This window comes from Seriola lalandi, unplaced genomic scaffold, assembly GCF_002814215.2.
Source record: "Seriola lalandi dorsalis isolate HSWRI2012SDOR001 ecotype SW California unplaced genomic scaffold, Sedor1 jcf7180002054926, whole genome shotgun sequence".
Taxonomy (NCBI): Eukaryota; Metazoa; Chordata; class Actinopteri; order Carangiformes; family Carangidae; genus Seriola; species Seriola lalandi.
Window position 1 is genome coordinate 561,806 of NW_019525478.1, and position 12,971 is coordinate 574,776.

The window sequence follows — 12,971 nt, forward strand, 5'->3', positions numbered from 1 at the left end:
GGGGGGGGGGGGGGGTAATTTATATTTATTATATTAATTATGTATTAGGTTGTGTGTGTGTGTGTGTGTGTGTGTTACCTTGTCTGGTGCTGTGTCTGCCGCTGTCCAATGTGCTGAACTCTTTTCCCAGACCTGTTTGTGGCTGTAGAGATGGATGTCACCTCTCGACCTCTCCTATTGGTTTGCGCATATATTGCGGCTGCGCTGATTGGTGGAGCCCGCTCGGAGGGGATGTGTCTTCAAGACGGCAAGCACAAGGCCACGCCCAGCCCGGAGCCACACCTGAGGGACTGCGCCCTGTACGCTGACAGTGAGTGACCGTGTGTTTATCCCGGGAACACAGCGTGTTCACTGGTGTGATGACAAGTCGTGATGAAAATATCAAAACTGTGTTTCCTGACTGACAGCTGGCTGAAAGGGTTTCCTGTCTCCACAGATAGCTGCTGCACAGAAGAAGGCATCCAGGACATCTCCCATGTTCCCTCTGCCAGCAATAAGAATGAACCCTGGGACAAATGTGGGCCCCTGAGCTCCGAGTAAGTCTCACACAGTAGATATCTGACTTTGGATTTCACCTTAATGTAGCTATGATAAATAGTTTTATATAGTTTTATATTTAAAAAAAATAAAGATCACATATTGCAACCCAGAAATGTAATATATAATTTATATATCCCTGTAAGAGAATATATTTTTTATCATATATATACATCCTCTGGATATATGAAGCTATAAGTTTGTAACATATATGAAATATTCAAAGTAACATTTGCATTATACATTTATATGATGAATTTTTATATGGTAACATGTTGCAGCCATATAGTCCTCTGTTAACAATATGGTAGCCTATATATTTAATTTATATATGCAAGTTTATTAAAACAACATACATCTATAAAAGAAAGGAATGTATATGATTATATACGTTTTTGTTATTAATTTCTCATAAATTTTAAACATGTCTGTTTTCACATTCTGGGGAAGTGTTCTCTGTCACTCCAGGAAATAGACGACACCACGATCGGTTGTTACTGATGGATTTATCCGTCTTCTTTACTTCAAACGGCGCCATCATCACCGTCGAACTAATTACACACGTAATATTGTACTAAACAAACACACACACTCATGTCACAACAAACTACAGAAACGTAAAATACAAACATACACGACGACACGTAGAAAAGTAAATAAACATACCTGACTGGCTGCACGTGACCAAGAGGGAATGAATGGACCAAAAGTAAATCTTAAAAACGGGTAAATGCTCCACTTTTTTTTTTTAACTACTTAAACTTTAACGGAGTACAAAAACTTATATTCTTTCAACTTCTTGTGTTTTTTGTGAAGGAAAATGTTACAAATATAAAGTGCCCCCGTGAAACACAGGTGCAAACTTAGTTCCTACGTCCTGCATGTAGCCAATACAAATAAAAGAAAGTATATCATAAAATAAATCACATAAATAATGTGTGCAAATAAAACCATTTAAAATATTTTTTATGGCAGTTTAAGTCTCTACTGTATATAATATCAACATATACTGACAGACTTTTGATGGATACATATTTATATTCATAACATATGTCTATACATATACATAACCTACATAAACATATATATTTGCATGAGGTAGACATATATGTCAATATATATAACTTTCTAATAGTTTTTATATATAACTTTTAGATAAATGCTCTAATTTTATGTACAAATATTTCATATATGTCATTTGCATATACAGTGAAAAGGGGTCTTTTAGCTCATTGTTTTGGTTTTACGCTCGTAGATTTCTCGTTTCGTTTCACTCTGATTGCTCTTGTAGCATTAGTGTAGAAACTCTAAAAACCCACCACCCTACCTGCCTAGAAACAACCTCCAGATAAACCAAGTTAGTGATTAAATAGTGAACACGGTGGAGCATTTAGCGGCTAAAGGTCCAGATAGTTGCCAAGTTGGTAGCGACCAAAATCAAAGCTAAAACTAGAGTGAATTACGGTTAGGGTGAGCAGAAAAATTACTTATGGTGCTAATGTTGCTCTGTATATGCTAAGTGTGTAAACAGGAAGCTGCTTTGTTTTTACTGCCCCCAAGTGGCCAAAAAATCTGTTATTCTGGTTTAAGTTGGTTCAGTCCTGGGACTTTTCCTCTCAATTGTATGATAATGTTGCACAGTTTAGTCTGTATATGTTTGTTCCACTAATAATAATAATAATAATAATAATAACAAAATTTGTACAGCACCTTTCATACAAGAAATGTAGCACAAAGTGCTTTACAACAAAGAAATGACATCCACCAAGTGCTTCACATGAAAATACATTAAATGAACATGTTAAAAGCATTGATGAAAAACATTAATGTTAAATGAGATAAAATAAGAAATAAAACAAGACATTTAAAAGAACTCCTGAGCAGTGGATAAATGTGGAACAAAGTGCTAGTCAACGGTTAAGAAAGCAGAAGAAATAAGTTTTAATGAAGCTTTAACTCAAAATAGAAAATGATCTTGAGATCTTATGTGGGTTCGTGGTACGAGCAATGCAATATGCCAGTAGGTCAATGGGTCCGATGAAGACACTTACCATTATTCAACCAGATAAGTCTTAATTAAAGAACCCTGTGCGCTGGGAAAAGTCACCTTGGTGGTAAAATTATGGGGATGCTGGAAGAAAAACAGAGACAAGACGAAAGGACTACTGGAAGACAAACACAAAACAGGAAGAGACAGTAAAGTTACACAAGCTGGACAGACACACTAAAGGGATTAGAGACATTAAACAGCATGAAAATGCCAGTATGAACTTCTGTGTTACCTCATTGTCACTTTTATGAGCAGCCATGTTGACTATGATGAGACGGCCCTCCCAGGGTCAATAGAGGTTTAAATGAAAATGTCACTTAACATCATGTTATGTTATAGTGCTAACTGCTGCCCTCTCTCTCCTCAGGTGTGAAGGTTTCCTGAAGCGCGTGTCATGTTTTTACCGCTGCTCCCCCGATGCCGCTCGATGGCCTCACCCCCATCGCCGCTCGTACATCCAGGCTGTGCCGCTCTGCCACAGCTTCTGTCGTGATTGGTGAGGCTGCCAGACACATTGCCAAGCAAGCCTAAATCAAAATCGGTATCTGTCCCCCTTCACCTATAAGACTGTCAAGAGACAGATTACCAGCCTTTGTAGCAGCAGCACACAGCGCTAGTCATACTGAGATAGAGTGTCCAATACACAGCACAAAACTGTATGACACAGATAAGATCGGGGCTGCATGTATCACAGTCTTTTCTTATATATGTTACCGTTTCTCGCGTGCAAGGGTTCGTAGACGCCCGGGGGAGTTCCCACCAATGAGAAACCGACTCATTTTATGTCTGTGTTGTTATAAAGATTGCTAGAGATGGCTGTACGACACATATGGACATAGCGATCTTCACATCCCTGAGACAGCGTGTTCGTACTAGCGCTGGTTGCTGTCATGAAAATATATTTAAATGACCAAATATGCTGAAATGTAATTAAATATAATGTTTTACAACGGGGTGTGTATATTCCAATGAATAGCTCCACATTTTGGGTACAAAATACACAAATAAATACATAAACGGTATATACTGTTAGCAGCTAGTTAGCTTAGCATACAGAGTGGAACCAGGGGGAAACAGCTAACCTGGTGCATATTTGTCCACAGGCAACAAAATCATCCAACCAGCTCACTGACTAACATGTTACGTCTCACCTGTTTAAAAGCTACTAAAATCAAAGTGTAAGAATCAGTCATTGTGTCTGACAACAAGTTTCCAGGATGTTACTGTTCCTGCAGCCAGATTAGCCATTTCCCATTGTTTTAATGCTAAGCTAACAGCTGCTGGTTGTAACTTCCTGTGTATTTATTAAATTAAATGAGTGTTACATTACTTTGCTTCAGGTTTGACGCCTGCAGGATGGACTTGACGTGTGCTCGTAACTGGGCCAGAGACCCCAGAGGACAGAACTGCACTGGAGCCTGTGTCCAGTACCAGCAGGTAGGCCGTGATCGGGCTCGTCTGTGATTGGATGTTTACATAACCTCGGGACCTTGTGGGGGTTTTTTTTTTGTTAACTTGTTTGTACCTCTGACTTCTCCTCTACAGCCAGTTTGAGGTTCACATTTCATTTTCAGATGCTTTAGCATTAGCAACAATGTGAAAGAGGTGCGTTATGTGAACAGAGTACAGTCACACCTTAGCTACGATGGCGGAGGTGTCAGGGCTTTTGAATCCCATTGACCGACGTCATCACTTGAGGTCGAGACACTGAGCGTGCAGCGGTAGAGTCTGTGTGTCGGCGGCCGGTAAGCGAAGGGGTTAACGGTGCAGGGGCTGAAGCATGAAAAGGTTTTGGTCCTGCTTCGGTGGGCAGGGGCCAGCTGGGTGATTTAAAAAGAGACAGAGTGACCGAGGGGCTGATGTGCAGCTGAGGCCAACAGCAAACTGACTGTCACACACCACACGCCACGACGCCGTCTGTCTGTCTGTCTGTCTGTCTGTCTGTCTGATTCCCCCTTCCTCTCCTTTCCCCTCTCTCTCTCTCTCTCCCTCTCTCTCTCTCTCTCTCACACACACACCTAGGCAGAGCAAGACACACACCAACAAATGAACACACACAACTCCAGACACCAGACCTATTAAAGCTGTCTGGTGGATATTAGGTGATTACTAGAAATGACAGATTTGCAGTAAGAGAGAAAATGAAACGAGACAATATCTGAGTGCTGAAGTGTGTGTGTGTGTGTGTGTGTCTCTGTGCTTGTGTATGTGTGTGCTTATTCTGGCCCATTTTCATGTAGGACGCCACTAATGGCACAAAATAGGCTCCAATAAATTTAAGTAGCTCTCAAACAAAGTGTTTTAAGCAGCTCCTGAATACAAAGGAATGAGTCACAGCACACAGACGACAAACAACTGTCGGCCTCTCACAACATTTTTGGAGGTCACAGCAATAAAGCTTCATTTTGTTTTCCTTTCAGCCAGCAGAGATGGGAGATTTCACAGCGCTTAAGTCCACCTCAGGGCTGAGACGGGAAAAACTACAAACATACACAGACAGCGGCTATCTAATACTTCCAAGAGATTTAATACAAAGTTTCACAACCATTTAAAAAAAAACAAAAAAATCCTCATCATGCAACCTTTTCAGGATCCTCAGCGGTGTTTCTGCCAGCTCCTGAAAAGTTCAGCTGATAGACAGAAACAAGTGTAAGTGTGTGTGTGTGTGTGTGTGTGTGTGTGTGTGTGTGTGTGGAATAAATATACAATGATGCAGACTGGATTTGTAAATGCTGACTGCAGTAGATATTGATTTGCATAGAAACAAGCTAATACATTTAAAGGCACACACACACACACACACACACACACACACACACACACACACACACACACACACATCCGCCGCATGCAAAAATCCCTCTGGCACTCTGTCTCACTCTCCCTTTATACTCATTGGTAACATTATTTGCCAGCCAAGGTCTGATTTATCTCAGCATTCAACACCGTCTCTGCTCCTGCTTTTGTGGGAATGAGGTTACATCTGCAAAGAGCGGCCGTGTCTGTGCCGGACGCCGGCGCCAAAAACACGTATAGAGCGGCATTTGTGGATCAGATGTTGGTAAATTAATGAGCAGAGGAAGATGAAAATGGTCACACGAAGCTGCAGTAACTACCAGTAGTTAAAGGAAAAGAAATGGTTAACAAATTAGCATTTACTTTTCATTTAGAAGTAAATTACACTTTTACATATGCTAAGCTACATATCTAAATCCACATACCCAACACCTACTTTGTAATTACCCTGAAAAGAAAAGGGGGGTGAACTAAAGACGATTGTGTTACAGCCCACATACCCTGCAACCACAGTGTATGGGGTAAACAACAGACCGCTTTATTTAACAGCCTGTGTAAAAACCTACATTTCTATGGCTTTGTCCTGACCATAGTTCACTACCGCTCCAAAATAAAGGTCATTACCTCGGCTGAAACTCCTCATGCATGCTTTTACTAAAAAATTATTTAAAACAAAATAGAAAAAATGACCTTTAATTGTCATTTGTTGAATTTATAAACAGCTTGCCACAGCATTGTTTATGCAGTAAGTTGTTAAGTTAATAAAGTGAGTTGAATGAAATCAGTTTTGATCGTCATATATGTAACTTTTCTACAGCTGCAGTGACAGAAGCACTTCATATATTTCCAGCTTCAGCCGAATGTTTCCCTCCCCAGAAATTATTCTGTACAATGTGGTAATTATAACGATTTATTCCCCCTTTCAGCCCCTTAAACACAAAGTTGTTTCCCCTTTATCTCCCTTTTATCTCTTGTCCTCTGCCCTTGTACTCACATATTTGTCCTTGTATAGATTCCTGCTAAAGATTTCAGCCCATTTATACACAACTGTAACCTGAAGCGTTATCTGTCGAAGAATCAGCTTGTTTAAGATGATCATAAAGTCCGGTGAACGCTCAATAGATCAGAAGATCGTTGTGATTGCTGTATTCAAACGTAAATATATATATAATATTCTCAAATCAGGATCATTTTCATCTTGTCACATAAAAACCATTTTCCTAATTCTGATCTTGACCCCCCGGCCAAGAGAATCGTTGCAACAGATAAGCGCCAAAAGAAAGAATTGATCCTTCCTTTTCTCTTCTCTGCCTCCATTTTCACACCAGGTGTAGTGTCGTGTTACACGGACAGAGGAGGGCGGATTAAATGAGATAAGGATGGGAAGGACAGGCTACTGCCCCGGGAAATTTCTGTATCTCACTTATTCGATCACACCATGTCGTCTAAAGCCACTTGTGCTTGTACTGAATTAGCTTTGGCAGCAAACCATGTCCACCGGGGGAAGGGCACGAATGTTTGTGTGTCTGTGTGTGTATTATGGGGTCGTTGCGATAAGACCTAAGCGTCAGACAGAGAGCATATGTAGTGAAGAGGAATAGCAGTCATCCTTTTGTGTCCTTCGAACACGGTAAATATATTACAGCTTTTTCTTCTGCGCACACCCTGTGTGACTCAGTCTTAATCCCCCAGCAGACAGGAGGATGAAAGGAAGCAGACATCGAGGTGTGTGTGGGGGGGGTGTGCAACACAGAAACAGGGAGAGTAAGGGAGATATACAAACAGCAAGTGCAGCAATACACAAGAGAGGAGGGGGGGAGAAATGCAGCGGGGAGATAAAGTGGAAGTTAGGTAGGGGACAGAATGAGCTACAGTAGGAGACAGAGCTGGTGACTTGGCAGCACTTCTTAATGACTGGTTATGAGGCAGTCACTGGAGAGAGACTGGGAGCTTAGACACAGAAAAACACAGTGTGTCACTGAAACTCCACTAATTAGCATTCTCAGCTATTTCTGAGCACGCAGGCCTACGCCATGTACAGTTAAACAGCTTAAATGTTGAATTGTGATTTGTTTTTTTTTTTTGCACTGTAAAGCAGTATCCCCTCCTAATCCGCACATGTGTCTTATTAGAGAGGAGTATAATTTTTCATGCTCCAGAAGCCATAAAGCTAATGTCAGCAGTAATTGGAGTTTTTCCTCAAAGTATAACTTTATAAAGACGGGGCGTCGTAATGAATTTCCTGTCAGATAGCAACACAAAAGGTGCTGGGAGTGACCTTTCCGATTAGTTTAGATCTGTCCGTCTGCTCTGTGAAGCTTGACAGAAACGTCGTTCCACCGTAAAGACGGCGCAGTGATGAAATCTTTCAGATACCACAGAGTGAGCTTTTCAAGGTCATATCTTCTAATTTGTTCTCAAGGTTAGCGGAGACGGGGTGAGGCGAGCGAGGGAGGGGAGGCGGACAAAAGCCTCTTGCCGGAGCAGCTGCAGGAGAGGGTGTTTTTCAAGGCCGGTGCTGCCCTGAAAGGCCAAAATCACTTATTTCAATAGATGTTCAAGAGCAAAGAAAGGCCGCACGTTATGAATGTGGCAAATATTGTGCTTTTGTACAAAATAGGAAACTCTATATTTGATCAGCCTTTACCATCCTGAGACCCTTTTTTAGCCGTTGTAATTAGCACTGGTGTGAAGTAACTGACTGCAGGTTCAGCTACATGTTTGTATTCACTGCCTCCACATAAGTAAAGAAACTGTGAACTTGTTTCACCACAGGTTAGTTCCCAGGATGTCAGACAAGGTGTTTTCAAACAGAGAATATCTCTTCATCTGCCTAAAGACATTTTTTGTGTGTGTGTGTGTGTGTGTGTGTGTGTGTGTGTGGTTGTGTGTGTGTGTGTGTATGCAGATGTACCAGCACGGCAGGGATCTCTGCGAGAGCCTGTGGGGCGATGCTTTCATGACGGTGGAGGATGAGCCTGAGGATGTGGGAGAGGCCGGAGAGATCGGGGTGGAGGGGGACGGCAGTCGCCCCTGCGGCTGCCTGACCCTGAGCCCATCCGACAAGGACGTGATCGCCGCCCTCAGGGCCCAACAGGACGACCCGGAGGAGCTGGACACCACCAAGACGGGTCTGCCTCAGTACCGGGCCCCTTGCCAGACCAAGCTGCCACTGCAGGCCAGGAGCAGCAGGAAGGGGAACTCCGTGCTGCGTAAACGCTCGGTCATGGTAGACGACGGGGAGGGGAGCGGCAGCGGCTTGTAGAGAGGAGTGATAGATGACAATGAATTTAGAGTTAATTGTCTAGATCCTAATATACAAAATCTATCTCTTGAAATGGAGTTGTAACCTTGCTCCTCTAATTAACCTTACCACACAAACCTAAGCTCTCATTATCATCATCATTACATTTCAGATATAATCTGTATGGTTTTAAGTAGTACTATATCTGGCATAAGATAGACAGACAAGCTTGAAACACTTCCTGATCAATTATTTGATTGAAAACCCGAAACAGCCAGGATTTCAAAAAGAATAGTTACTTTAAAGAAAAGTATTTAAGGGCAAAATCCTCAATTCTGCAAGGGCTCTCACTTCAATAATAAGACTTCCTTCCTAATATTGATATTGCATAATGGTTGCACAAATGTTTTATTGCTAGCTAACAAGGTGATTTCTTTTTTCTTTTTTTTTACCAGGTCAGGTATCTTATTTGTTTTGAATAGCTCAGTAAAACACATCACTCAACATTAAGATACGAGGTGTGTGAAGTCTTGTACATGGGAAATGTAAAGTGCTACAGATTTAGCTGCATGAGTCAGATCATGTCGTCATTAACCAGAGGACCGTCCGCGACAGTACTACAAACATAACGTACCTGCACCAGTACTTCACCGCCCTGCTTCTTCTTTTCAATCATCTAGGTGACTTTAATCCGTGCGTTAGTCATTTGTCACGTGCAGATCTTACTGTTGTGATGCCGTACCGTGCAGTCTGCATGTCATTAAGGTGTATGATGGTGGAGAAAGTCACGCAGAGTCGTGATAATAATGAATGTAACTTAGATTTATCTAACAGGGACTACTGGCCTGAACGTGAGGGATCTGGCGTGATAATGACAATGGAGATTTATGCTTAATACCTGAGGGGAGTTTTAATATTCAGACACAAAATCTGCTCACTAGAGTTAAATCCACAGAGGCTGTATTCAGACTAGATAAGGTTGCTCTGGTAGTTTGATCACACATCATCAATGTACTGTGGATGTTTCTTTTATAATAATCACGTCATGTATTTCTAGAGTGAGGCACTGTTACATGTAAATGTTTTGTAAAAAAAAAAAGAAAAAAAAAGGGAAACTGATTTGTCTGGTTAATGGTCAGCTTGCTGAAATGGGTGTTCCTGTGCTTTTCTTTACATTCTCAATAAAGACAACATTTCTAAATGTCATCCCGAGTCTGTCACAGTTCTTCAGACAATATTCACAGCCCTGTCAAGTACTTCCTCATTTAAATGGATTATAAACTGGAAATGATTTAACACCTAATTATATAAAATATTGTCCATACAATCAAATTGTTTATGTTTAGTTGGTCAAAGTTTTCATTCTTGCTGTTACCTGCAGTGGCACAAGCTTAATGTTTAACCGTTTTTTTTTAGCATTTTCATATGTACATGTGATAAGCTTATAACAGAAGAACTTTAAGGTCAAAATGCATTTATGAGACTTAATTTGAAATGTAACGTATTTTAGTTTCTGAAAATGTTGAAAAATTGTTTTGCATGTGACCACAACCCAACCTAAATTACATCAGCCCATACTTATTTTTTTTATTTTTCAATCCTTGCCTGTGAAAAAAATCATATTTCATAACTACCAATTGGATATACTTCATACAAGAACAATGAAATGCTCCAAAATACTTCTACATCTTGTTAAAAAACTGTAAAGCTTGAAGGCCTCTATAATAGTTTAGTTTAATAGGTCTTTATAGTTCATTTTTTCACTGCCGCCCATAAACCTCTTTAAAAAGATAAACTGGGAGAAATGTGCTTTAACTCTTTAATATTAAATGATAGAAAACATATAAATACCATGTAACACAGAGCTGATCCTTGTGTCTCTGCCTGCAGTCTCTCTGCTGTTTTCACACCTCAGCCTATTGGCCTTCAATCAGAAGTGCCCACCCCCCTGTAGTTCGCTCTGATTGGTCAGGGGAGACGTCAATCTACAAACGACCGTCATTTAAAAAAATCGGGGGAAAAAAACAGGCTTTTACCGACGGAAAAGATCAGTCATTAAGTCTTACCTCCAGTTACGCTCGCTGTTTTCCCTCGGACCCTCCGGAAGTGAAATCTGCTCCAAACTTTACCTGGAATCCTCCATTTTGTAGCAAGAAAGCTAACAAACAGCAGCAGACCCGCTAACAGCCGCAGAAGGAGCCGGTTGGAGGGAAAGAGAGGAGAAGTGAGGGAAGATCAGCGGATACAAATCGCTCCTTCGTCTGATTTGGACTTTTGGCAACGATAATCAAAACCTGGAATACTTTTATGAAGAAACGCTTTTGTTTTTTCGTGATCCGTGGACCCTTACTGGACTAAAGGAATATAAATAATGGAGGAATGGAGCGGGAGTCGTAGTTCTACACGTCTAAAAGGTCAGCAGTCACCACGCCCCACTGGTACATGATGCTGGTGGATATTAATAAATCATATTTATGTGCTTATGGTTAGCGAAAAATGAAGTGAATATTTGAATTCTAGCGACTCTTACCGATCTAAGGAGGTGCAGCCTGTCTATACTGACAAACATTTAAGCATCAGAACACGTTCAGAACCTTCTAATGGGCCCATTAATGGGCCAGCGGGCTGTATGAAGTTTAACTGTTTATAACTGTTTATATATAGTTATTTTATAACTATTTCAACCATTTATCCATTTCCTTTTAATTATTTCTTTCAGTGTTTTTATTTTTCATTTGCCACTTTGAATTATTTCAACTGTTTATTTTAGCTAACTAGTTAAAACACCTGTCCATTACTTTAAGCTAACTAGTGTGTCCATTATTTGAAAGCTAACTGCTAATTTCAATTGCTTGTCCTTTACCTTTATATCTATTTCAACTATTACTCCATATATTAAGTTAGCTTACCAACTTACTTATATTCATTTCTATCTTAAAATTCATTATTTTTAGGTAACAAAGTCAACTGTGTATCCCTTAGGCTACTTTTAGCTGCTATTACTTTTATCTAACCCTCTAAAACCATTTATCCATTATATTTGGCTAACGATTTTAATTTTCAACCTTTTCTCTGTTACTTTTAATTAACTATTTAAACTTCGCTGCCTGCTTTGTAATTACTTTTCATGCACTTAAATGCAACAGGTCGTAATAATTGATGGGCAGCTTTGCTGATTATTGTAAATTTACCTTAGACCTGCATCAGTCCAGTTTATGCTCCTACCTGGTTGTTTGTTTGTTTTCCTCCTCACCATGAATATGTGGATATGATTTTTAATTACTTCACAGTTTCTGAGTTGAGTTGAGTTCATTAGTTGATCTTTTCATGTACTTTCTGGTAAGAGGAGGCGTAGGCCTTCTGTCCCTGTGCACAGCTCACACCTGGCTTGATACACTGGAAGAATTTAATTGTTGTAGTTAGAAAAGTTTGGATAAGAGCTCAAACTTTTGTAACATAGAGAAGATTCCTGATTTTTTTTTTTTTTTCATTTATCAGGCAGGATGAATTTTGCAAAGGACTAGCTTGTTCCAAAATGCTACTGTACAATGTTTTCTTCAAATACCGAAACCCCTACTGAGCAGAGCTACACCATGCATCAGAAACCTCAAAGCTCTGGAAATAGATAGCTCCACTTCCTCTGTGTTCTTTCTGCTGTTATGCCACACCACCTCTGCTACAGCACTTATTTTTAACTCTCTACCAAATGTGTCTCCACATGTCCATTCTTCATGAACTAAGGAAATCATTTCAGCCTAACAAGAATTTTTTTATTTTTTTTTTAATTTACTTTCTCGTTCACAGCTCATTAAATCAAATCAGGCAACACGATACATCACCTCAGGCCAAGCATTGCATGTCGACAGGCTTGCAAACATTTAACTGTTGTGTTGTGTTGTGTTGTAGTGTTGGTGCCTCGAAACATGGCCTCCACCTCTGATTACGGGGGCAGGCAGTATCTTCTCACCACTGTCAGCCCACGATTTACTGATACATCATGACAAGTGTGTTTACCCTCCTGTTCAGACAGCTGTCACTCAGTCTTACCCATTTCCCAACCATCGCTTTAAGGGCGGAATTCAAATGTTCTTATATTTAAATAAGTATCAGGACAATTTATTTTAAGTCTGATTTTATTATACGGGCCACATTCAAAATGAATGCCTGTTGGGTCTGGGAGGATTTAAGTCTTTCCAGTGATTCAGCTTTGCAGCAACTGAACTGACAGCAAGACTCATCATCTGAATCCAGCAATTAGACCCTCCCGATAAATCAGGACACATGAATAATGTGTAAATTAGCCAACGGTATACAGATCACAATGTGGCATATCTGTCTTTAAAA

General features: G+C 40.4%; 1 protein-coding gene across 1 annotated transcript; it reads left to right on the plus strand.

The window, feature by feature from the left end:
- The first annotated feature begins 150 nt into the window (after nt 1–150).
- On the plus strand, nt 151–9,833 carry rtbdn (retbindin). Its single transcript, XM_023431685.2, has 5 exons — nt 151–310; nt 437–536; nt 2,955–3,083; nt 3,928–4,024; nt 8,292–9,833. Exons 1-5 carry the CDS (start codon nt 151–153, stop codon nt 8,646–8,648), a joined length of 843 nt encoding a protein of 280 aa, XP_023287453.1. The 3' UTR covers nt 8,649–9,833.
- Nucleotides 9,834–12,971: the final 3,138 nt, after the last annotated feature.

What these genes read in the sequence shown, in the direction of transcription:
- rtbdn (XM_023431685.2), top strand. Translation starts at nt 151, where the DNA reads ATGGATGTCACCTCTCGACCTCTCCTATTGGTTTGCGCATATATTGCG. An exon ending in CTGCGCCCTGTACGCTGACA is followed by an intron (nt 311 to 436) that starts GTGAGTGACCGT and finishes CTGTCTCCACAG; the next exon opens with ATAGCTGCTGCACAGAAGAA. An exon ending in TGTGGGCCCCTGAGCTCCGA is followed by an intron (nt 537 to 2,954) that starts GTAAGTCTCACA and finishes CTCTCTCCTCAG; the next exon opens with GTGTGAAGGTTTCCTGAAGC.